At 37.1% G+C, this 23,864-nt stretch overlaps 1 protein-coding gene and 1 long non-coding RNA gene across 3 annotated transcripts in view; one reads left to right on the forward strand and one right to left on the reverse strand.

Annotated features, from left to right (window-relative positions):
• TNIP3 (TNFAIP3 interacting protein 3) overlaps positions 1-23,864 on the forward strand; it is a 98,476-nt gene that overhangs the window by 33,867 nt on the left and 40,745 nt on the right. The window contains exon 3 of the mRNA XM_013998200.2: positions 17,395-17,515. Within this exon, the coding sequence (XP_013853654.1) occupies positions 17,395-17,515 (121 nt within the window). The remainder of the gene's footprint in view (positions 1-17,394; positions 17,516-23,864) is intronic.
• LOC106510483 lies at positions 7,466-17,752 on the reverse strand. 2 transcript variants are annotated; one of them, XR_002346818.1, is made up of 4 exons: positions 17,359-17,752; positions 15,246-15,389; positions 12,081-12,216; positions 8,983-9,158 (listed from the first exon to the last, which is right to left on the reverse strand). It is a non-coding gene; the product is annotated as an uncharacterized LOC106510483 (long non-coding RNA). The 2 variants fall into 2 exon arrangements; XR_002346817.1 differs by lacking the exon at positions 15,246-15,389 and having other exon boundaries at positions 7,466-9,158; positions 17,359-17,728.

The raw sequence follows: 23,864 nt of genomic DNA on the forward strand, positions 1-23,864 counted from the left end.
ATTAAATCAACCACACAGTAAGTGTCAGCCACAGTTCTGTCTGAACCAGATTGTTGTGTCATAGGAAAAAGATGTTTTCTAATCAACAGTCGGTTGGTGGTTACCTAAAGCGCCAAGGGAGCTGGGAGCCTGCTGGTCAGGACGTGTGTGCTCCAGGGTCTCTTTATGCATCCAGAGACTGCCAGTGACCCAACAGCTGCCAACTGCCAGTGACCCAGCAGCTGCCAACTGCCAAAACTTTGTGTAATGATGAAAAACGTTGCTCAGAAATGTGGAAAACCCCCTGAGCCTGGCAAGTACTAACTAGGTACAGTTTTGAGAAACTGGGTCTAAATAAAGACAGTTGAGGCCCCTACTATAAGGTTTTTGAGAAACTTTGGACTTACAAGTGTCCTCTTCTTAATTTAAGATTATGCGAAGGGAATTTATAATTGTTATGGTGTCCTCTTTGTGAAGACCTTTCTGAAGTTGTCCCAGTAAAGCCATTGTCTAACACTCTTAGGTGTGGTTGGTGTCACCTATTTGGGTGAGAACAAAGGCAAGAGGAATTTCCTTTAGTGAATCTGTGTCCATTTGGGGGCATTAAAGGAACCCATTCAAAGTGGTTTCAGTGTCTCAACAAATGAAGAGAAGAAATGCCAGATGCCACCCCAGTGTTGCCAGGTAAGGGCTTTATCTCCGACGATGGTTTTTCAGAGAGGACATAGTTACCAGGGCACCACTAGCCAATAGAGTTGCCTTTGTCTAATTGAGAAACAGGTGTTCCTTCTCCTGGGTGTACACAGCCCCATGCAAGAGCACCTGGCTTGGCAAAAGGAGAATGGATGAAATCCCAGCCTTCCCCAACACCAGCCAGGTGCTCTTACACAGCAATCTACACAGCTGTCATCAGTGAGTTACCCTGACAAGTTACCTGCTCTGATGTTGCTTCCCAAAGTTTAAGCAAGCTTCCTTAGATTCCTTTCTTATCCTAGGGTATCAAAGGGCTGCTTCAACTCCAGACCTTGTGACGTGGGGTTGACATGACCCATTTCTTCTTCTCTGGGACATTCTTCCCCAGCCATTGCAGCTTGGTACACACAAGCAGTTCCAGTTCAGTGTAGGGGAATTTGGAAGATAAAAATCAGTTCAGTTACCGGTTTAATTTCACATCTCTCAGCTTGTCAAGGGTTGAAACCTTCAATCAATTGTTCCCAGTTGCCACTTCCTTTTCTAATCCATTGACCCCCAACTCATGCCAGGAAACTCGGAGTCCTTGTTTTCCCTGCCCACTTACTTCTGCCAGGCAGGGATATTTCCAATCTACACGCGTAGCATGTTTCATATAGGCCTCATGCCTAATTTTTTAGCTTTTTATTTATTAATTTAAAAAAAATTTTTTGGCTGTACCCTAAGCATGCAGAAGTTCCCAGGCCAGGGGTTGAGCTTGTGTCAAGGCAGTGACAACGCAGGATCAGGCCTGCTGAGCCATGAGGGTATTCCCTGACTTCTTTTACTTTTAAATGGAAACTGCTTGCAAAGTAAAAACAAACTCCATTGACTTTGCCCTGTCGCTATTACTAATATTTTACTCAACTCTTCCTGGCTCTCACATCCATCCCTTACGTCCTTGAAGTTGGTTCCCCACACACACCCCCTATCTCCTGGAACACTTCTCAGGTTTCCTTTTCTTTGGATTTCCTCCAGATTTTCTATTTGGGGGGGTTTTGGGGTTGGGGGGTTGTTTTTGTTTGTTTTTTTGTCTTGAACTATCACTTCTCTCTTGTCCTTGCACTGTGTTTTCAACTGGGCCTGCCATGTTGCATCTAGGTTCTCAAGTTTTTTATTTGCTTTGTTTTCATGTTCCACTAAACATTCTCTTAATTTTTCTACAAATTTGTATTTCTAGCCATCACAGAAGATCTATACCCCTTTTGAAAAGATCTCTTTAAAAATATTATGTTGAGGGAGTTCCCGTCGTGGCTCAGTGGTTAACGAATCCGACTAGGAACCATGAGGTTGTGGGTTCAATCCCTGGCCTTGCTCAGTGGGTTAAAGATCTGGCATTGCCGTGAGCTGTGGTGTAGGTTGCAGACTCTGCTCGGATCCCGTGTTGCTGTGGCTCTGGCATAGACCGGCAGCTACAGCTCCGATTCAACCCCTAGCCTGGGAACTTCCATATGCTGCAGGAGCCGCCCAAGAAATGGCAAAAAGACAAAAAAAAAAAAAAGTTAAAAATATTATGTTGATAATCTCTTTCCTAGTAAACTCCATAATTCTACTTTTTTTTTAAATTTAAATATCTTGGAGCTGTGTGAGTGTTTTATGAGGTAAAATTCTAGGTTCACATATTCACTTTTGAGAAGGTATTGTTTTCATAACATTCCATGATTTTATTAACATTCTCTTTGAACCTACTCAAGTAGATATACTAAACTCTCGATTACCTTAAGGCAGTTAATCTTGATCAGCATAGTTAGTCCTCACTAGATCGTCTAAGTCATGTTTATTAACCAAATTGACACCAAATTCCCTGTGAGTTTGTTCAGAGGCAGGAAGATGTTATAGCTGCTATTTTTAAGAGATTCTGAAATGTAAATTCTACAAGCATAGGGATCTTTTTTTTTTCTTTTCTGTTCATTGATATACCAGGAAGAGTGTCTGGCATATAATAGATGTTCAATAGTTATTTGCTGAATGGATAAGTGATAAAATCTAGTCTTTTATGTTTTCACCTCTGTAGCTCTGCGAGGATGATTTCATAAGGAAAAAATCTTCAAAGCCTTCAAGGCCAAGTAAACCTCTTTGTAACTAAAAATTTAGGCCACAGATATCAAACTCATATGTTTTGGGCTATTTTTTCCTCTGAAAATGATTCTCTACAATGAAGCTCATGTACTAATTTTCAGACTATTTCTGTAAGTTTATGTATCTTTCCTGTAGTCCAGTCCTTTTGTCTTAGCATTTTGGTTTGAAAGTCTTTTTAAAATGTCATTGCTATTGTTTACCTTTTCTTTCCTGTAGTTTACAAAAAAAAAAAAATGAAATCTTCCCTCGCCCAGATTCCTGAAAGAAACCAAATATTTATGCTACCCAGAAATTTGTCTATTACATACATCCCTTAGTTCTTTTCTAAAACATGTTTGAAAAACACAACAGAACATTTTTATATTTACTCAATTTTTAAAATTGCCTTTGCCTATAATCTTGGTGAAAAGATTTTTTTTGTATATTTAATCAATCAAGCAAGATTTATCCTTATGGAAATTCTTTCCACAGATTAAATGACTTTCATGTTAGTAAATCTCTATCATAAATTCCACTGCTCACTGAAAATAATAATAATAGTCTTCTTATATGACGATTCTTATTAATTAAAATAGTATTAGTAACACTTGTGTCTCTGGTAGCTAACACATTTTAAGGAAAAATCCTAAATGTGTCTTCAAGTTGTTTCAGAATTCTTGGATGAATCCCAATATTTTGTTTATGTTTAGCTTTATAGCTAGGTTTAGAATAGGTCTTGTGTATACTTAAGCTTGCACTTAGATGTTAAAGAACACTCAAAGTCTTTAACAGTTAAGTCAAAAATCATTCTTAACAACCATCTACTTGATAAATACAACTTTTGCATTGTACCGATATCCCCCTCCCTGCTGTTTTTTGAGTGGTTTTTGCCTGTCTTTGGTGTATTGAAATACATTGTATTTTCTTAAAGTTCATTAAGCCTAATACTTGGCGCCAAGTCTATTAATGTTTGTTCTTAAATGTTTTAAACCGAATTTCTATTCTACCCACGGATCTCTTTACTAAAGGAAAAGCCTTTAATGCTCTGATGATGTATTAACAAGAAAAGGTAAAATATAATACTTTACATTCTCATATTCCCAATTTACAAAAATACATGTGCATATAAAGAAAAAGGATAAATTTACCATGATTTTACTCTAAAATTTCTATATTAAAGTTGTATTACTATTATAGTAATTATTATAAAATTTTTACTACAGAGGATTGCAATATGTGTTATCCCTATTTATCCATTTAGCATTTATTATGACTTGATGCTGCTAGAGATGCATACTTATATTTGGTACGAATGTATGTTTTTAAGCAATTATTAATTTTTTTCATCTTCAAAACTAAATACCTTTCCCTGAGTATTTTATAATTCCATTTTTCTAAAAATAAGTCTAATTCTTTGGTTATCTAAATTTCACTATATATAATTGTGTTATGATCTCCATTAAACAGTCAAGCATACATAATTACTTCCTGTTCCAGTTCCTAATTTTTAGCTCTTAAAAACCAAATGTCATACATGGCCCTTTCTTGTCTTACTGTCTTTAAACAAAAGCACATATCATAGAAAAAAGAACTGTTTATGAAAAGATATTAAAAAAAAAAAAAAAGGAGTTCCTGTCATGGCTCAGTGGTTAACGAACCGACTAGTATACATGAGGATGTGGGTTCGATCCCCGACCTTGCACAGTGGGTTGAGAATCCCGCGTTGCCATGGGCTGTGGTGTAGGTCACAGACACAGCTCGTATCCTGAGTTGCTGTGGTTGTGGCATAGGTCAGCAGCTACAGCTCCAATTCAGCCATTAGCTGGGAACCTCCATATGCCTAGGAAGACAAAAAGACCAAAAAAAATTGTTTTAAATAAAAAGATCTATCACTACAACTACCACTGATTGATCTGTTCTAATTTTTTTACCTTTGGCAATCTATACAAAAGCCCTGCTCAATAAAACACAATGGTTGAGAAGGACTCAACTTGGGCAAGTTACTTCATCTCTATGAACTTCCATTTCCTAAACTATGAGACAAGGGAAGCAGTCCCTACCTCAAGGAGCCTTTCTATGGATTGAATGGGATAAAGCATAGACAGTGCTTAATGCAGTGCCTGGCTAAATAGATGCTGTCATCACTGTGACTAGCCTGGCCAGGGGACTGTGTGTACATGTTTCAGTACGTGTCATCTGAGTAAGAGTAAATGTCATTTTTTTAGTAGAATGCTACTGTTTCCCATTCATTCTGTCATCACTCATAAAAACAATGTCGTCTCATCCACCTGCTGGTCCTTGTTTTCACTACAGAATGCTTCTGGGCCTTTGGAGGTGATCTTTTTTCACTTGTTCACAGAAATGCCAGGTATATGTGAGGTTCACTTCTGCTTGCCAAATATTCTAACTTACTCAGTTTTTTTAATTCCTTCCCTGGTCTTTGTTTGGTTGCATTTATACAAATATGTGAATTGCTTTTATGTCCATCCTGTAGGGATATTTGAAGAACAACAGCAAAAAAAAATTATACCAAATAACCATTTCACTTCACTGGTTTCTCACATAATCATGACCCTTGATAATTTCCATCTGAATTAAATAATTTGATATTTTGTAAAAAAAAAAAAAAAAAAAAAAAAGGGAAGCCAGTGTTTTTTTCCATTTCACTCTAGAATAAATGATCCATTTTCTATACTCAGAAATAGACAAAGTCAATAATAGTTTTATTTTATAGGTTTTGTATCTAAAAATAATGCTGTGATTAAAAATCCATTTTAAATCCCTGTGATAGTCTTTGATGCCAAAGATCATGTCGCTGTGTTTTAAAAAAGTAATTAATGAAAAATATCTTATTTGATGTGCATTTCTTTTAGAATCCTATCCAAAATCATGAGGAAATAGACTTTTGAAGGTTAATGGGCTTTTTACATAAAGAAGTTTTAGAGAAATATTTGTTGAATTAAAAGAAAAAGTCTTTGAGTTTGGGTTTTTGGTTGGTTTGGTATTTTTTGGTGTTTTTTTTGTTTGTTGGTTTTGTTTTTTTCGATTGTGCATGGGTTTTAGCACTAGCTCACATTTCTAAACTCAGGCTTCTATAATCTGAGGATTTCAACAGATCCTGTATGTTTATTGTAAGAAATCCACGGGGAGGTGAAATGCCAGACATTACAGAGCAAAGATGAAGACATTCAAGGTTTGAGGCCTTTCTTTTGTGTTTTTTTCCTATCTGGGCTTAAAATATTATGGTGAAAATAGCTCGTTTCATTTTTGGAATCCCTTTGCTAGACCAGACTATCAGAGTAATTTAATTCACATGAATGCTTTTCTTCCATAATCTTTGAGAAAAGCACAAAACACTAAATCATCTTGCTTTCTTTTGGTTTGCACTAATTTCACAGTCTGAAAGATTTGTTGGCCTGCGTCTTAGTTTCTGCAACATAATGAAATGCTAATTTCATTTTTAAATTCTATTTTTATTATAGTTGATTTACAGTGTTGTGTTCATTTCTGCTATACAGCATACTGACCCAGTTCTAATACATTGAGTATAGATGTCAAATCCAATTTTGTTTTATAGGTTTACTCTTTACATACATTTTTATTCTAAAATAATTTCAAGCTTCCAAGAATATCCAAGTGTACAAAGATTTGTTTTTCCCCCCAAGTCATTCAGAAACAAATTGCCACTGGATTATTTAGTGTGATATTCCCACAACCAAGGACATTCTCCTATGTAATCACCAGATGAGCATCTATCAAGAAGGAAAGCACATTTCCTCTACCTTCTTAGGTTCAGGGTCAGGGCCTGCTAATTTTAACTGACAAAGACAGTAACAGGAGAAAGAAATATACATTATTAATATTTTATTTGCATTTGAGTTCACAGAAAAGAAATAAAATTTAAAAAAGCAATTAGACTAAGGAGCTTCTATACCCTTCTTAGCAAAGGAAAGAAGGTTTGGACTTGAGGGGACAATAACTTGTAGAGAAGTGACTGAGAGACACATGTGCATCTTAGTAAGGTTTATGCAGACTCATTTTGGTTGCCAGCTCTTCAGCTGCAGCGATGAGTTCTTCCTCTCATCCTGGGACAGGAAAAAGGCAAAAATTATGCTACCTTCACAAAAAGAAATTTATGCCCTGCTTTTAGGAAGATCAGGGAAGAGCACATGCCTCTTCCAGTACTAGTTTTTAATTGCCTTCAGCTCAAAATAATCCTCATATCAAAGTGGCATATTTTGAGGGTGGTATATCCTGATCCTTTTCATATCCAAATCAGAAAATGAACATTACAATACTACTATCTAATCCGTGAAGCCATTCAATCTTTTGCCAGTTTTTCTGTTTGTGTCCTTAGAGAAAGAAGGATCCAATCCAGGATAATAGATTGCAAGTAGTTTTCATGATTTTTAGCCTCCTTTCAATCTGGGACAGTTTCCCAATTTTTGCTTGACTTTCATGACCTGACACTTGATATATATTTTCAGCAGGAATACCACAGATATGAAGCTATGTTTTTGATACATCCTATCAGATAGTCAGTGTGGATTTTCCTCACTACAGCTGATTTTAATCTTGATCATTTGATTCAGGTGGAGTCTGCCAAGATTCTCCAATGTAAAGTTACTCTTAAATATTTCCTTTAATGTTCACTAAGTATTAGGGGAGGAAATTACATAAATATGAAATTATGTAACTATCTCATTCCTCATCAAAATTTCAGCCCCAAGTTTTAGCATCCATTGATATTTCCTATTTAAATTATTACTATAATGGCTGGAGTTCCCATAGTGGCTCAGTCGTTAACGACTCTGACTAGCATCCATGAGGACACAGACTCGATCAGTGGGATGCAGGCTTGCTTAGTAGGTTAAGGATCTGGAGTTGTCGTGAGCTGTGGTGTAAGTCGCAGATGTGGCTCGGATCCGGTGTTGCTGTGGCTGTGGCGTAGCACTGCAGCTATAGTACCGATTTGACCCCTAGTCTGGGAACATCCACATGCCATGGGTGAAGCCTAAAAAAAACGCTACGATGGCTATGAAACTGATTTTCTAATACCGTAATTTCTTCTATATTTATTAGTAAGTATTCTAATATAAAGATTTCTCCTGTCCCCACTTATGTCTATTTCTAAATTTATTATCAGTATAAATTAACTAATCCTATTTAATGAGTTATAATGCATTTTTATCAGTACTTATTTTGATGCTGAAATTGTTCTATATTTAACCAGTTCTTTAAGTACTTCCTAATTTCTGGCACAAAAAATTTCTAGGCTCATCAATTTCACATCCACATGAACATCACAGGAAAAAAAAAGAAAAAAGAAATAAATTAATATGGACCATTGCAATCTTTAATAAAGTCAACTTACACTGTAGCAGGAAAGTTATCAGAGGAAAATCTATTATATAAAATTTAAACAATGACTGCAAACTAAAATAAAAAACTTTTATTAAAAAAGGAATGTAACTTTATTAAAAGTTTAAAATCCAGAAAAAAAAAATGACTTGCAGTTACTACAGAGGTATACACCACACATTTCTTTTTCCTGAACTCAAAATTTAAAGTAAAAAAATTTTTTCCTTATAATTTTTATTAAAATATAGTTGATTTACGATGTTTTATCAAGTTCTGTTATACAAAGTGATCCAGTCACACACATTTCCCTGTGCTGTACAGTAGGATCCCATTGCCCATCCATTCCAAATACAATAGTTTGCATCCCCAAACCCCCCAAATGCCCATCCATCCTACTCCCTCCCTTCCCCCCCCAAGGAACCCAAAGTCTGCTCTTCTTGGCCATGATCTGTTTCTGTTTTTTGTTTGTTTGTTATTTTTACATAGGATCATCTGTTTCATATTTTCAATTCCACAAATAAGTGAAAATTTTAACAAAATGTGAGCAACATCAGAAACTAGTTTCTACCTGAACTGAATGCACAGTGCCCTCTAGAGGGATCATTTAATCAATGCACTATTTCCAACTGCAAAAGAACCTGTTTGTATCTCGGGACAAAGTTTCAGAAGTTCTCATTAAATACATAGGTTTACTCTACACATTCTAATAACTGATCATGATATGATTCATAATATTATTTACTACCTCTAACAAAACTAATGTAAGGAATCCAACAAAAAGTGGCTGGCACTTTATGAGGTAAAGAATTGGGTCATGTGATCACAAGATAAGAAAAGACATCAAATTTTCATATGTCAGTTTGTGATTTTTGGTAAAGCTTTTATTAATCTCCCAAAAATTTCATGCAGAAAAAATGCCTCCATAATTTATTCCATTATTTCCTCACCATCCATAGACAAATCAGGTGTAGATTCAGCTTGGAATCTGCTTCAATTGTCAGTCTTCCCTTGGCTCTGTTCTGCAAGTCCTGCTGCAAATTCCAAAACTGCTGATTAATTAAAATCAGAACTGTAGTCATGTCTTGAAATGACATTCTCGTACAGATGTGAAAAATTCACATTTAAACTGATAGAGTTTAAATAAATATTACTTGATGGTCAAATAAATAGAAAGATAAACTATTTCTCCCATTATAAAAATTTTATACTGCTCTCAAGTATATGGCATTTAAATTACTTAATACCTCAGATATAGTTATAAAAATTATCTCTTTTTTATATCCCTTGCAGTAATGCTAAATAATCTGAATAAAATTATTTCACAAGTGGCTATCCATTTTTTTTTTCTTTATTCATTTTTAGGGCTGCACCCAGGGCATATGGAAGTTCCCAGCTAGGGAGTCAAATCGGAGCTACAGCTGCTGGCTTACACCACAGCCACAGTTACACAGCATCCAGACTGCATCTGCAACCTACACGACAGCCCACAGCAGTGCTGGGTCCTTAACCCAGTAAGCAGGGCAAGGGATCGAGCCTGTATCCTCATGATACTAGTGGGATTCGTTTCTGCTGCGCCACCATGGGAACTCCCTGGCTATCCATTAAAAAAAGTTCTTTCCAATATTTTCCCCAATAAAATTCAGCTTTAACAATACAAATTTGAGTTGAGAATAGTTTTAACATAATATTGTTTTATTTGATGATATTTTTACCTAACTATATAGTCAAGACTAAATAGAAATGAGATTCTAGGGAAAATATAAATATTAGACATGACTCAAATTTACTCTTCCGGTCTTCCTAGGTAATGTTGCAACTTGATATTGTGTAGAGATTTGAGAGATACATTTTGATAAAACAAGGGAAAACTATAGTTGACACCAAAATGTGGTTACATCAGAGGTGTATAACCAGATCTCACTGATCTACTTTGCTTTTTTGATACAGATATAATTTCATAATATATAATTTAATGTACCTGTTAAAAATGCCCATTTCCAAATACAATGTAGTAGAGGAAAGTTCTCAACTGGGGCTCATAAGAAAAGACAGCTTAGTAACAGAAAAACACACAAACAAATTTTCTGTAACATGGAAGCCCTCTTAAGGAAATGAAGACCCAATGAAGTGGCAAAACCTAAATGCTTTTATTCTAAATCGAACAAAGACAGACAATTGTGGAAAACTAACTGAAGCATATGGTGAGGCTAAAGGAAGATAAGAATTATTTTAACAAGGTCTGTTTGAACAGATTTCTCTTGGTCTGAATTTCCCATCCTCAACGATAAGAATGCTTCTTTCTTCCTAGATAGGGAGGGCATCTTTCCCAAGGGAGCTTCATCTCATTTTCAGGAAGAAAGCAGGGAGATTAGAATGCTCTTTTTATATCTGCTGTTTTTCAAGAATCTTTTGCTCAGAATAATCCTTGTGCTGAAGTGGCATATTTTGGGGTGGCATACTCTGATTGTTCAACATTCACAGTAAAATATATAATTTTGCTCTGCATGTAATTTGTTTTCAATAAATAAATGTTAGCATATTTTCCCTGTAGAACAATATCCAAAAATATTCACTACATGATACAAGGTTAGATTAAGTGCCAAGGTTTCCTTGACCTAAAAATAGAAGGTCTTAACTTACAATGCCGGTTGAGAATTATGTTTCCTATCACCTGAATCTTTGAGATTTTTCACTTTTTATAGTCTCTGCTTCTTCAAAAGAATGAAATTTTAAATAAATAAGAAACAACCTTGATGATACAGTACGTATATATTATACATAATATAAACAACCTTGATGATGATGATAGTATCAAAACAATAATAATAACAAAAACACCAAGGACTCTACCCCTCTAATGACCCATAAAGCTGTTAAGCTATGTCCTTTCTATATCCTTGTTAGAGGGTGCATTTTGCATCATTTTCAATTCTGCAATATATGGCAGGGAGGGGAGCAATGTTCTCATGACTTTTCCATTTTTCTGCTGTTCCTCTACTAGGGTCTCTGCTCCCTGAAGGAGAGAAATTCACATTCTAACAAATTCACATCCTGGTTTTCTAGGCTCAGAGAGCTTGCTGGAGGAAAGAATTACGCTTACTGCTTGCTCCTGGATAAGATTGTAGCCTCACTTATATTTCTTCTCAAGAATCAACCTGACTGCACGTTTAATTCCAGGGAACTGGGAATGACTCCTCAACTCCTAAATCCCTCCAGAATCCTGTTTGCTGATGCCTAAAACTCTATGGCTTGTCACAGATAGGTGTGTCCCCCCCATCATCTTCATAGCAAGAGGGCTTTGTCAGCTCCTCTTGCCAGAGGCAGATGTATTAAAATGAGGAAGGAAGAAATTACATTGGTTCCATGGAAAGAATGCAGAGAGGACAGAGGAGCAGCCTACATGTGACTTTTTAATACAAGCATCCCCTCCTTAAGGACTACCTGGCATCCTTATTGGCCTCAGACCTAGTTCTTGACTATTTGTTCTCTTGCCAAACATTCAGTGACCGCACTGAGGCTCTGGAGATATGGTGATAAGCAAGCAAGTGGAGCCTGTGTCTGGCTCCAGGGGCTTCTGATCTAAGGGAGGATCTATGTGAGGAAACACACAATTACAATCAAGTGTAATAAGCTGCCTAACGGGGGAGATACAGGTTGCTGTGGAAATACATAGCTGGAATATCTCATGCAACCTAGGATTTGGTCACCATCCCATATTTAAGGTGAGAAGTGCAGGATGGCTAACATTTAGACAGACAGAAAGGCCAAGTTATGTGTATCAGAGTATCTTCCAGTGAAACTGTGTGTATTCACAGAGGCCGTCTCCTGTCTCTGTCACTCCGTTCTTGTGAACCAGAATGCTTCGCTGGTGCAAAACAGTTCCAATAAGGAGACCAAACCTGTCTCAGTAGGATAGTTGTTGGAGGATGTAGTTTCTACAGAAGTGTGCTCACCTGTAATTTCTCACGGTCTAAGCAGCACCTGCAGCCCCCCTTTATCTCCACTCCAATCTGACTCCTCTGCCTGTGTGTTCATCCAGCACACAGCCACAAGTGGTTTGGCTTGGGTATGGGGCATCAGTTCAGCAACCTGGCCCATCACAAAAGCAGAGAGGAAATAAACAGGGATCCAGCCAAGAATGCAGATTGAGGGCAATAACAGAGTCCATATTTATAAGAAATATCCATATCCTCTAGGCTTTCATTTCAGACATGCAAAGACCATTTTCAGACACATATATAAATTATTAAGCCACAGAGCCTTGGGTTAAACTCTAGGAATATTCATTCTTGCCTAAGGCCAATGCTACTTTGAAAATTCTGTTAGCAAAACTTTTCTATTACTTCCTTAAGCCACAACTGTTAGAGTTCTCAAACAATGAAGACGCCATGACTTGTGGACCTAAAACAAATTTACACAGAGTCACTTCTTCAGTAGGTAATTTGTTTCTCCTCAAAATAGCCAGGAGCATGCTTAGGGTACTAATCATAATCACAAAAAGTAAAACCTAAAAATTACTGCTTAATTATACTCTTTTATACAACAATTCTCATTCTGGATCCCAAAGGTTACAATTCCTGGTCTTTGAACATCTGGAAGCATTTCTATTATAGAAGAAACTGCTCTTGATTTTTCCTTGTCTTATGTTTGGAAATATGCTTTGTTCTCCAGAACCTTCCCTAAAAAGACTTGGCTTGTGACATAAGATCAAAGCATAACATATGACCTTGGCAGTAGGGTAGGAGGAAGTGTGGACATTTGAGGGGGGTGCATGTGTGCAGGAAGAACAGTAGTGTCCTTAATTCTTGCTCTGGCTTTGCTCTCTGCCGCTTAACCCCTCTGAGCCTCATTCCTCTATTTTCTAAATTCAGGGGAGGAATTAAATGATCTTCAGGGTATTTCCAAAATTGTGGTTTATGTTTTGTCTATTGATTGTAATTCTTTTCTTTAGGAATTTACACGACTTGCCAATACTAATGAGGCAACCACAAGTAACCATGAAAACCGGGTCTGGGGGTTTGGGTTGCCTGCTCCTCAGAAATCGTTATTAGCGACTGGACATTCCATGGTCTCAAAGTGTAGATATCCAGTGGTGTTAATGTACAAGGCACAAAAAGTTAAAAACATGACAGTCCTACAGATATAAGATGAATGTATGTCTTCTGTTTTAATTCAACTTATTAATTAATGAGTTATCCAGAGAGGTAAGAAGGCTCATTCAAAGAGCATTTGAAGAGCTGGATGTTTACAGGCAATTTAGTAAAGGAATGGCAGAACAGGATATTGGATTAGATGCAAAAATGGTAATGCCTTGCAAGGCAGTAAACCAAAGATTTTGAGGTTATCTTTTCTACAAATTAACAATATATTGACTCTAATCAAATAATAAAATGTAAATAAATATTTCTTTGTACTGGTGACCCTTGAATATGTAATAGAAGTCTGAGGGTACCAAATATACCAAAAACCTATTCACCTCTTTCCCTGTTCTCTCTGGTTGCTCACCAGGCAGATTGCTACCTCCCAACCCTAGACTAGGGGAAACCAGTTTGTACATCATATGTAACTTAGAGAAAACTTAAAAAAAAAAAAAAAGCTTCGTATTCACATTGGCTTATCCTCTTGGTAAAATCTAATTCATATTAATATCATTTCTATTTAATTTATTCTTCTGAGTGAAAGACAGGAAGAAGGGACAGTAACATGGGAGATTTATATCCATGTAAGTTTAAAACAACCAACAAATAAGCCAAGGGTCCAACAGGGATTTACTGGACTTAGTTGAATTCTGTTATCCTCATCTTGAAAAACTCCTAGCCTAGCAGTACTGCCTTGTAATTCTCTCTTCACTTGCAGTGTCCTAAAGAGGCCACTTTGAAGTTCCCACTGTGGAACAAAGGGTCAAGGATCCAGCACTGTCTCTGAGGCGGTGCAGGTTTGATCCCTGGCATGACGCAGTGGGTTAAGGTTTCAGCATTGCCACAGCCGTGGTGTAGGTCACAGCTGCAGCTTGTATTCATTCCTTGGCCCAGGAACTTCCAAATACCATGGGTGTGGCCAAAAAAGAAAAAGATGAGGCTACCTCAAATAGACTTTAGTTAATAGTATTTGATTCAGAGTGATTTCTGAATTTTCATAGATCCTCCACAGTTTAAAAAAAATAATAATCAAAGTACATTCTTAAAGAAACCATGATGAGATTTGAATTTAAAACAGTCACTCGTGGCAATAACAAACTGGGTCAGTGATTTTTAGCATTTGGGGAGATCAAGAAAAAGCTATAGACTCTCTCCAGAAAGAGACAATAAGCATATAAGACATACAATATAATGTATATGATTTTATACTTAATTTGATTTGGGATGATTCCTGGACCCCATGTGTCTCATCCTGGATGCTGGTCCACAGCTCCCAACTTAGGAAAACAAGGAGCCACACAAAGGCTATCGGTGAAACACCTGGACCTCAAAGCTTGTCTCTCAAGCCTCTCCTGAAACTGGTCTTTTTAAGTCAGCTGTATTTCATTTGCAGGCACCAATAGGTTGTTTTTTTGGGGACTGAAACAGAAATGCCCATCAGAATGGAAAACCTAAACCCAATTATTTGGGAATAACACAGTTCTCTATGGTCCTGCAGTAGTTAACAGCTCCTAAAATCACTGGCAACCCAAAGGTAAATTAAAAAGTCATGGGCTTCAGGGTACATTTTCACTCTGTCCCTCATAAGTCAAGTGACCTTAAGAAAAGATACTTGGAGTTCCCTTCGTGGCGCAGTGGTTGACGAATCTGACTAGGAACCATGAGGTTGCGGGTTTGGTCCCTGCCCTTGCTCAGTGGGTTAACGATCCGGCGTTGCCGTTAGCTGTGGTGTAGGTTGCAGACGCGGCTCGGATCCCACATTGCTATGGCTCTGGTGTAGGCCGGTGGCTACAGCTCCGATTAGACCCCTAGCCTGGGAACCTCCATATGCCGAGGGAGCGGCCCTAGAAAAGGCAAAACAAAAAACAAAAAAAAAGAAAAGATACTTAACCTCACTGAGACTCAAGTTTCTTAACTGAAAAATAAGAATAATTAGGGGGTAGGGCCCAGAACACAGAAAACTAGAGCCAAATCCCTTACCTAATCAGCCGAGTAGAATCAGGGAACATGCTCCCCATGAATGGCATGGGGGGTGCAAGACGTGTGGAGGAAACAGCAAACACCAATCCCCAGTGAGGGAAGCAGGTTTGGTATGTTCTGTACACTGTGCTGGGGCAGGTGTGCCTGGAAGAATGAGGCAAGGTGGAGGGGAGCAGAAGATGAGCTCAGAAACACAGCAAGGGAGCCAGTTTGTTTTGGGACTTGAAGGTGACAGCAGGTTGTATCAAAATGATCCCCTTTGGGATTTGGGCTCAGTAACATGTGACATGCCACAGAGGAATGGATTACCAGAAAGGATTGTGACCTGTCGAAAGCCAAGTCTGGTTCAGAATAGGTCATAATGCTGCCCCAGGGCTAAACATTCAGTCTAGTCCAAGTCCATTGGACTAATTAGTTAATTGGGAATCTAATTAACCTGAAGGATTTGGAGGGAGGTTATGAAAGGAGTTTTGTGATTCTTCTCTGGGGGTTGTGGGAAATCTCGAGGATAGGTCCAAACTCAAGGCTGCATATGTACAAAATTTTGGGCCATGAAGGGTTTACTGTACACCCAGTAGCTTGCTGTATATGGTGGCATCATACAGCAGACATGAGGTACAGATATTTCACAGCCCAAAAGAAAGAAAAATATAAATATGGAGGTTAAGTTATCTAGAGTTTTTTTCTATAACAAGTAAAGGACACCAAAAAGCTAGCTTAAGAAAAATAAAAAACATAATTCGTTATAAAGATAAGGAGCGATTAGCAGAATGTAGAGGTAGGAAGGCAGCCATGCCTTAGAAAAAGCTGATTTGGCACTAGAAAATTGCCAAGCCTCTCTCTAGCTCCCTTCCTCTCTGCATTTCCCTTCCTAGCTGCTTCATTCTTAGCTCCCTCAACACACAGAAGAAAATCTCATTGGCCAAGCTGGGATCAGTTGTTTACTTTTGGTCCAATCAGCTATAACTAAGGAAGTGAGGCCACAGAACATCAGCACGCATGGTTGTCAGTCCTCTTCCTGGGAACCACTCTCAAAGAAGCCAGCGCTTTGGGCAGACAGCCCAGGCAACAACTGCCACAGGGACATGCCATTAAGTCATCCACCTAAATATTTATTTTACTTGGGGACAATTTTGAGAAGTACTCCTGAAAGAGCTCCTACCCCAATCCAAGGGATTATTTTTAGAGGGTGAAAATGAAGATAGGTTAAAAAAATATATATATATATAAATATATATAAATTGCAAATATATATAAATATATATATTTATTATTTTTATATTATATTTAATATATAAAAATATATATTAAATATATATTATATATAATATTTTTATATATAAATATATATAAATCGCAAAATGAATGCATTTTTCTCTTGAATTCAGTTTTTAATAAGAAAATTTCTCCATCATGCCAACATGATATAGTGGAGAGAAAAATGGACTTGAGTCAGAAAATCTGATTTAAATATTGATATTATCAGTTAATAGTCATAGGAATGTAGGCAGTTCATTCTGGTTCTCATATAAATTATGCCAGTTAGACAAGATTCTCCTTAACATAACTTCCAGATACTCTTTGATTCTAATATACTATTTTCATTTGGTGACAAATAATTGCTTAAGGATTTGTTCTCAGGTTAATTGAAGACATACAGCAAAAACAGACAAGAGACAGGTTATAGGATCTGAGCTTGATCTTAGCCTTGCCAATGTTTTTTGGTTTGATGTCACATAAATAAGTAGATTAGTTAAATTCCTAAGCCCAAGTTTGTTCACCTGTAAAATGCAGGCAGTGCTGACTACTTCAATGGGTTACTGTGTCCACTTAATAAGAAAATGGTTGTAAAGCACCTGGTTTACTGTGAGTGCTCAGTCCTGGTCATTGTTATCAGTGAAACAATAAATCCCTAAACTTGCCTGTATCTTACTCAATTACTTTTAATAAACCTGTAAGTAAGGGAAAATTAAACTCTAATGCTCTTTAAAGTTCTCTAATGGCAGCAACTAATGACTACAAAATGAGATTAGAGATCTGGAGATTCTAAAGGGGTATCATACACAAATAACACCCCCATATCATTCACAGGCTCATAATAATTTTTAATTACCTTGTAAAATGTGCCTTTCCCACGTCCCCGGGGCAGATGCGAAAGCATGGAGCTGGATAATAAAATCTGCGATCTGATTGAGAGGAATGCTTCTTTTGATCCCAAAGGGGTCACTCCGGGGGCCATGCTGAGTCACAAAAGTCTGTGTCCTGTAAAGGTAAGAAAACACCTTCTTTCTACCATTTCTCAATATAGCCTTCAGCAGCTTGTTCACCAAGAAGAACGCATGGGGACAGTCCTCAAATCATTTACAGTAATGCACTTCCTTGATGGCAGAGAGGACAAAAGTGAACCCATATAAACTTCTTTTACACAGTCACTTCCTGTTACCAAAGAAACCCTCACCAGATGGTCTTTCCAGTTTAAAGTGTGGTATCAGGCAACTGTGACTACAGGAAAGGGAGGCGGAGCTCAAGCCATTAGCAAGAATGCATAATGCCATGACAGCTCTTTTACTGGGAGGAGTTCATCTAATTTGCGTAAACCCACTTACATTGGGTTACTAAAATCAGCACATCTCATGTCCACTTTTTAAAGAAAACATAAGACTTTTGAAAACATAAGAAAATTCAAAGGAGTTGTTTGAATTTCCTCTTGTTTCAGGATACTTGTCTATGGTGTTTCAAGCAAATAAAATTCAGTGGTAAGCTCAAGCTAGGAGTTTTGTGGATGACTTTCCAGAAATAATCATAAATGACAACATAAGTGCTTAAGCTCTGCAGCCCTTATGAAACTGTCTCTAATGATCATTAAAAAAAAAAAAAAAAAAAGAAGAAGACCTAACATAAGTCAGTTAGAGAGTATGGCTGACTTTAAAAACATGTACCTAACTTCTACTTTGGCTCTTAGTTCTAAAGTAATTCATGCTCATTGTGGAAAAGATGTACTAAGCACAGGGAAAACTATAAAAATCATGAAGAGACATGATTTTTTGAGATTTATTGTAGAGCTAATGAAGCTTGAATTCCCCTAAATAAATATTAACTCTTGTAACTAAATTGCATTCACAAATTTGTGTCTTTTTCTCTTAGAGAAGTTCCTGGAATTGTATAAGCCTCAGGTTTCGCCAAACCTGTATCAGCCTCAGAAATCCCCTCCATGTCCACTGCTCCTAGAGAGCCTAGCCTCTCTTAGCACTGGGGTCTGTCTGTGTTTCTCCTTTCCTCTCTCTCTGTCTCTCCCACATACACACACACATACACACACACACACACACACACACACACACACACACACACACTTTGTTAAACTTAACCTTTTTGCACTTAATAATATGTTGTGGATTCTTTCCTTTATTTAATGAACAAATAGTATTGTGTATGTTCTTCCCACTTCTCCCTGAAAAAGAAGTATGTCTTTTCCAAGTTAGAAATGACCCTTGCTAGCATAAGGGGCCAAGAGGCTTCTCCCCCACTCCTTCCTTTCTTCTCTTCTCACCCCCATTCCCAACCCATACCTCTAACTTGCACTTTCTTCCTTCATGGAAATATGTGCTTTTTTGTAGTGGCCGTCTTGTCCAATCCCGGAAAGTTAACAATAACAACTTCAAAATATATGCTGATGACTTCCAACACATACACTTACTAAACATGGAGATCTTTTCTATTTTTATATCAACTTCACTCAGGATTTTTAAAGGTGAAGTCAATATCTTTCCTGCTAAAACTGCTTAATTTTTTTCCCACTCTCCATTTCCCACTTCCCCAAATACGTGTTTGTCCTACCACCCCATAATCCTTTAATGGACCACTCAGTTTCATGTGCTAGACCTTTTCACATGCTGTTTATTCTTCATGGAAACCCTTGCCTCCTTGCCATTGGATTAATTGTCTTTTATAACAAGGTTTGAACATTTCACGGTACCTCTTTAGTCCCATAGAGTTCTCCAGCCCCTTTTTGCTCTGTTCCAAATAAATACCTTCTTTATGCCTCATTTGGAGGCTTTATCACCTTAGTTCTATAATTATTTAGGTATAGACGTGTCTTTCCCACTAGTCATGGACTTCCTAAGGATGGGATATTGTGTCACCTGAATATATAAAGTATCACAACATAAGTTTTTCTAGAAAGTACCAATGTTATGTAACATGTTCAGCTTCATGAACCATAATAAAACTAGATTTACAATCACTTTATCTCTAGAATCCCTCCATAAATAATTCTCAAAATCTACAGGGGAATATTGCATGTACACTCATAAACCTAGTCTCTTATCCTAAAGCTGTTGACTGCCAGTGGTTGTCAGATGCTCACCTACACTGCTGCTTCTAGAGTCAGCTGTACCACTCTCGATGGCATTACTGTGGTACCACTCATTGTGACAAGTAAGCCTAATATTTAGATATATTCTCCAGAGCCCAAGTGCAGCTAAACACTATTGTTCTCTCCACTTCAGTGCAAAGGACTTTTTCTTTCTCAACTTTTGTCTCATGGGTTCCCAGTGCTACTTTATACATCCAGTGTTTGCCAGAAATATGTGTAACAGTCTTTTTGATGTTCCGTTCTTTGGGTTTTAGCTATCATCTATTGAGTGACTATTCTAGGTCAGCAGTTTGCAAAGCATTTCTATACATCAACTTACTTGATCCTTATCTTTCTACAGATGGGAAAACTGAGGTTCACTGAGGTGAAATAATTCTCTCATGATCTTACAGCTAATAGAATTGGATCCTGGACCTAAACCTAGATCTGTCTGACTGTCCACTGCCCTGTACATCCTGCTCTTAATATTCCCTCCCTCACACAAGAATCATTTGGTGACTGGGCCCACGCCCAAGCTGGTATCAGGAACATTGCTGTTGTCAGAGGAACCCCTCCTTTTCTGGCTTAAATCATCACTCTTGGAGCAAGCTACTGTGCCTTTACTCTCTCTGAAGGTGAGGTCTCCCAGGAACAAGCCGTGGAAGTTTTTCTCTATCTCACCAACTTCCGGCATTTCCTCTTCAATTGTCGTCTGATGTATCTTCAAATATTTGATTCCTTAGGTAAACACAGCTTAGTTTCCAGCTGGAATCTCTGCCAAATTACTATTTACATTAGCACTCTGCAGAAGGAAATCCTACATTCAAAACAAACAAAAGCTTTTATATTGTGAGATATTGATGAAACTGAAAAAAAGTTTAAGAAAAACTCTTTGGGGGTGAGATGAAGTTAAGCCAATGACAGAGGAACAGTAACGTGCATTTCTCATTTTCCCACTGAATGAAGTAAGCATAACAACAGTAAGACAGACTCCCATTCCAGGAGGAGGAAATAAATTTATGACTTTATGAGATGGGAAGAGTGTAGCTGAATAAAATTAATATGATTTAATGAAGAGGCCTAAGACATATGTCATGTTCCCTTTTTGCTCTATCTTTGCCAAGGATAACAGGGAGAATTACTATAAGAGAGAATGAACAGACTGACTCATTGGTTTGAGGAAACAAAAAAAATTATTGATAAACATGAGGAATTCCATCAAGTATTAAAGTAGGTTTTAATATTCTAGGGGAACTCAAGAAGAAAGTTGGCAAACAGAAGGCATTGAAAGTCTTGTAAACAAAGGATAAATAATTTTCTCAGTAGGAATAATATTCAATTCCAAAATGAGTCAAATGGAAGTTATATTAAACTAAGACATGGTTTTAATACTATGAGAAAATTAATATATAAACATTAATTTATAACTCTCTAATTTTATGTCTTCAAATACGAAAGAAAATGATAGAAGGCTTGAGCTATATATCCTGAACAAAGACATTCCAGTAATGCTTGCAAACAAGGATGCAGCTTGGTATCGGGAAGAGAAAGTGTCCAGATTTTAAGAAGATACACCAGAACCAAATTTTCTTGAGATCATTTTCTTATCTTTAGACACTATTTTGCTTTTCTGATTTTAACTAAGAAACAGCACTAGAAATTGGCTTTTAATAAATTCTGTGCTAGCTGAGGGAAGATTTCAAAGTAACTAAAGACAAATTCTAGCTCTGGACATTCTTCTCACAGTGAAAAGCCTTGGGAAAATGCTTTGAATGGTCCAGAGAGTAATACGAACTTATGACACTTTGAAAGATTATAAGGGAAAAAACTTCTTGGAAACTACAGTAAGTTGACACACGTTTTCTGTAACCACATTGAAAAAAAAAAGGTCTAGTTTCCCTTTCCTTATTTCTCGTTTTCGAAAGTTAAGCTATTTCTTTATCAAAACCAAAGTTTGATTAGCAGAATCTTGTTTTCTCATCTCTAAAATGGGTTGAGACAAGACTATAATGAAGTGAGCGAAAGCGTGAAAGCATTTTGTAAGTGTAAAGAGCTAAAGAAACACAACACTCTCTATTATGATGATGATGTCATGATGATGATGATGCTATGCTAGTGGAATTAGCTTGAGCTTCAAAGTCCTCTTGGGTTTTTTAATACAATTACTGGCTTGCTTTTTGAATCCCATTTTTTAATTTTCAGTGGTGGTAACTATGGAGTATTTCAATCCTTTTTTTCTGTTAGGAAGAAAAGTTGCATTGTTGTGTGAGGATCTGTTTACTATTCTCTAAGAAATGTCTGAATAACGGGTTAGAAAAACAGAAAGTTAAACACCAAGAAGGCCCTGTCTCAATTTAGCTGCTGCACTTTGTGGTGTTTGAGGCTCACAGTTGGCAACCTGGATGAAGTCATTTAAAAGAACTATGTATCTTTCTATTATCTCTAAATTTGACTAGTAGTTTTTAGTCTTATAGTTCTAAAAATATATTCAAATCTCAGAAGCAAATAGATTAGTGGATAGAGAAGCCAGGATGTGTTTCCCAAAATATCACCATAGAGGCTAATCTGTGACATATTACTCCTTCCATTCATCACAAAGATTTTAAAAGCTTCTGCTCTCTGTGAATATCATGTATATGCCCAGATAAGGAGATCCTGCCATGTGTGCTCATCTTGAACTTGAAGACCATAAGATATAACACCACCAGATGCCACAGGAAAACAAAGATACAAGTCTGTAAGCTAAAATCGAAACCTGAGGCTTGAGAATTAAAATTCTTACTAAAGAAGGGAGACAAAAGCTCTCACCGATATTTGAGAAGCAGACGGCCATCTATAGGACGAGAGAAGTGAGGCAATGAACTCAGGCTCCTCTTGGTTGACAGTAAGAGATACTTTTGGATAGGACACTCTTTCTTACTCAAAGGTTTTCTTTTCCTTCACTGGGAGGATTTGACCCAAGTTCTACAAGAGAGGGAGTTAGACAAAACTTGAAGATTCAAGTTTGAAAGATGTAAGCAGTAATAATTCTGGAAGCTCCAATGCAAGCTGCATTGGTGGCCAGAGGAGCAATGCAACAACACGAAGGGGTGCTGGTGGATGATGCCACCAAGCGTTAAGGAGAAGGGTGACATCCGGGTGGAAATTATAGTATGTGTTATAATTTAACAATTTAAAGAATGTAAGGCACCCAGGAGCCTGCAAAGAAAAGAAAGAGAATTTAGAGTCTCAGGATTTCTACTGAACAGCCACTTGGAGTTAAAGGTATTAGACATACTTTCGGAATCATCACTCTAATTTTGGTTGTCTTCTCTTAAAGTTATATGACTTCAGAAATTACATTTGAAAAGAATTTAGATACGTCTCTCTTATGCAAAAGAAATAACATCAGCCTCTGTGTTCAGAAATTTGTAAATTTAAGGAAGCAAAATTCTTGGCTTGGGAGATACTATAAATGAACATGTTCATAAGAGTTGTTTAGCAAATATGTGTTCTTTAATCTGTTTAGATTTGTGACAGAATGTGGATCTCTTATAGAGAATTCAAAACCTAAGCCGGGGTTTGGAATATAATGTCTCAATTAGCCTTCTTTCTCAAGCAAGCCTTCTAGTTTGGTTAGAAATATTTTATTTAACATGTATGTGGAAAATACTAGCAAAATGGGCACCTTCGTCTCTCACTGAAGAAGGCTCATATCCTTCTAACATCTACCTTCTAGATGAAATGCATCTTAAGACTCTTGTTACCTTCTTTTATACTTGGAAGGAGAATGAAGCTTGACCCACCAAATATATAGATTTATTTTCCTATGGGATTCTGGGACAAGTAGCAAAAAGTGAGATCATTTATTATTTTTTTTCCCTCCAGTGCAAAAATTTACTTTTTAAAATAAATGTTCTTTAAACCATTAAAATGGGTTAACAAATATTTGCAATTTTTTTAGGCTATCATATTGAGAGATTTTCTTTAAGTCAGGCTCATTTTCGGACAAAACCCTCCCAAAAGACAGTATTTGATCACTTGTGTTTCCACAAGTCATTGCTATAGGCTCCCTTTATTTCTGTCATCTCTATAAGTACATGCTCTTTCTTAGTTATTATACATAATTATCTAAAAATAGTACCTAAATCTAGGGTCTGTTGTTGTCTCGGGAAAGGACTGTCTCTTTCACCTGAGTTCTTGAAGCTGATCACTGGTGATTATGAAACAATGAGGAAAGGATGTCATCATCAATGGAGTGGTCCCTTTAATCTTTAGGTTTTATA

This window comes from Sus scrofa, chromosome 8, assembly GCF_000003025.6.
Source record: "Sus scrofa isolate TJ Tabasco breed Duroc chromosome 8, Sscrofa11.1, whole genome shotgun sequence".
In the NCBI taxonomy this organism is placed as follows: domain Eukaryota; kingdom Metazoa; phylum Chordata; class Mammalia; order Artiodactyla; family Suidae; genus Sus; species Sus scrofa.